Below are 2,357 nucleotides of genomic sequence, written 5' to 3' on the forward strand. Positions count from 1 at the left end.
CTGCTCCCTAAATACCCCACACAGGTACAAAAAAAGATCCCTCTGTGTTACATCAAGGAATCATGGATAGCTCTTTGAACTACCATTTTTGGCTTAGATACACTTGAGCACCAGCAGCAGCGTGGTTCAGGCAGCCAGGGGAATACAGATCCTTTGATATCCAAATCGTGCTGCAGAGTCTTGCTGGCACCTGTCCATGTGATGACACATCCCCACCACCAAGCTGGTCTCAAAGACACCAGCTTGGAGCATTTTCCTGACATTGGGTTATGTTCGCCCCTAAAAAGTGAAGCCCCGTAACTGAACTGCCTCACACCATTGGATTTTTTTCTTCTTCTTTTTTTTTTTTTTTAAAGGCGAGGTAGGAGCAAAGCCCTGAAGACAGCACGTCCTGAAGCTGTGCTGAAGCTGAGAGTGAACACAGCCCCAGGGCAGTGGGTTCATGTAGCTACCCCTCCATCCATCTTGTTTATTTAGCAAAACACCATGCAAGTTATTTCTTCCCACAAGTTCCCAGGACTGCAAGGGGAAGCTCCTTTGTCCTCCCAGCTATCAGAATGCACCTTACCCAGCTGCTCTTCCCACTGGAGCTGGAAGAAAGGTTTGCTTGATGGAGAGCCAAGGAGGATTGCTTGGCATGGCAGAGGGAAGCGGGGCTGCAACCCCCAAGCTACAAGAGCTTTTCATTTTCCTTCTTGCCTCCATGCCTTTATCCTTGAAACTCCCATTGAAGCCCAAAAAGCTGGTCTGTGGAGAACAGCATTGGCAAGACGACCCACGCTATTACTGCAAATATTTGTTATTATGCATTTTTGGCGGGTGTACCAAAGCAGAGCCGCGGTGTGTCCCGTCTCTCTGTCAGGCAAGCACCGACCGGCGGCCAGGTGCGGGCATTCCGCGCTCCGCAGGGAAAGCCCTGGCAGCAGCCGCGCTGCCGGGCCACCGCCTTCCGCGCAGCGGCACCGGCGGGGTGCCCGGTGTGGGCAGGGGCCGGGCTGGTGGCACACCTGAAGGGACAGGACCCGGGGCCTCCGCCTCACCTGGGGCAGCGGGGACTGCCGGCTGCTCCGGAGTGCCCGCCGTGAGGTGTGGGGGAGGCGGGGCGAGAGTGCGGCCCCACCCTCGAGTAATAATAAAAAACTAAATTAAAATAAAATGTTAAAAACTGCCAGGGCAGGGGCGGTGATTTGAGGGGAGGGTTGCAGCAGGGCCGCGGACGGCGGTGTGTGTGTGTGTGTGTGTGTGTGTGTGTGTGTGTGTGTGTGTGTGTGTGTGTGTGTGTGTGTGTGTGTGTGTGTGTGTGTGTGTGTGTGTGTGTGTGTGTGTGTGTGTGTGTGTGTGCGGGGGCCCGCGAGCGGCGGCGGCGGCGGCGGCGGCGCGTTGATAAGGGGCCGGCCGGCAGCGGGACGCGCCGCAGAGGCGCGGAGCGGCGGCGGGAGAGCACGGGCATGGGGGTGAACTGCCCCGCGCTGCCCACCCCCGCCTCCTTTGTCTCGCTTTAAATTTAGTTTTGAATTTTTTTTTTTTTTTGGGGGGGAAGGGAAAAAACCCCCGAGCTGCTGCGCTGCAAGCGCCGCCTGGCCTTCGCCGCCCTGCCGGGCACCGGGGCGGCGGCGGCGGCCGCCGTGGCCCGTCGGAACGAGCGGGAGCGCAACCGCGTGCGGCTCGTCAACCTGGGCTTCGCCGCCCTCCGCCAGCACGTCCCGCACGGCGCCGCCAGCAAGAAGATGAGCAAGGTGGAGACCCTCCGCTCCGCCGTCGAGTACATCCGCGCCCTGCAGCGGCTCCTCGACGAGCACGACGCCGCCGCCTCTTTCCCCGACGGCCGCGGGCGGGTGGCCGTCGGGGAAGTTGGCGGCGGCGGCGGCTACTCCTCCGCTTCTCCCTCCTTCGCCTCCTCCGCGCCCGGCTCGCCGTGCTCCTCCGAGGAGAGCGGCTACGACGCGGCGCTCAGCCCCGAGGAGCGGGAGCTGCTGGACTTCACCAGCTGGCTGGGGAGCTACTGACGCGGCGGGAGGTGAGGGGCAGCGGAGGGACGGGGCCCCGCTTCCTCCCCCGGCGCTCGGGGCAGCGCGGCACGAACCCACCGGGGCTCTCCTCACGTCTCTCCGCAGCCGCGCTCAGCCCGCAGCACATCGGCGCCCGCGGTCTCGGCGGCAGCATCATCCCCCGAAAGTACCGACCTCCACCCCGGCCTGGCCCCGCTGCCTGCTTTTCTCGCCGGGTTCAGCCGTCGTCTTCTGGTTGTGGAAAGTGCAATGGGGTAGTTGACTGCGGGGTCCCGCTCCTTGCGCGGCGACAGCGGCTCCGCCTGCCCGCCGGGAGCTGCCGACCCACGGAGAGGATGCCCGAGCGAA

The 2,357-nt window shown here is 62.3% G+C and overlaps 1 protein-coding gene across 1 annotated transcript; it reads left to right on the forward strand.

The window, feature by feature from the left end:
* Nucleotides 1-557: 557 nt before the first annotated feature.
* Nucleotides 558-2,006, forward strand: ASCL2 (achaete-scute family bHLH transcription factor 2). The gene is made up of 3 exons (XM_041481114.1): nt 558-601; nt 1,356-1,421; nt 1,541-2,006. The coding sequence occupies exons 1-3, from the start codon at nt 558-560 to the stop codon at nt 2,004-2,006; spliced, it is 576 nt and encodes a 191-aa protein (XP_041337048.1).
* The last annotated feature ends 351 nt before the right edge of the window (nt 2,007-2,357 follow it).

Source organism: Pyrgilauda ruficollis, unplaced genomic scaffold, assembly GCF_017590135.1.
Source record: "Pyrgilauda ruficollis isolate IOZ18807 unplaced genomic scaffold, ASM1759013v1 scaffold55, whole genome shotgun sequence".
In the NCBI taxonomy this organism is placed as follows: domain Eukaryota; kingdom Metazoa; phylum Chordata; class Aves; order Passeriformes; family Passeridae; genus Pyrgilauda; species Pyrgilauda ruficollis.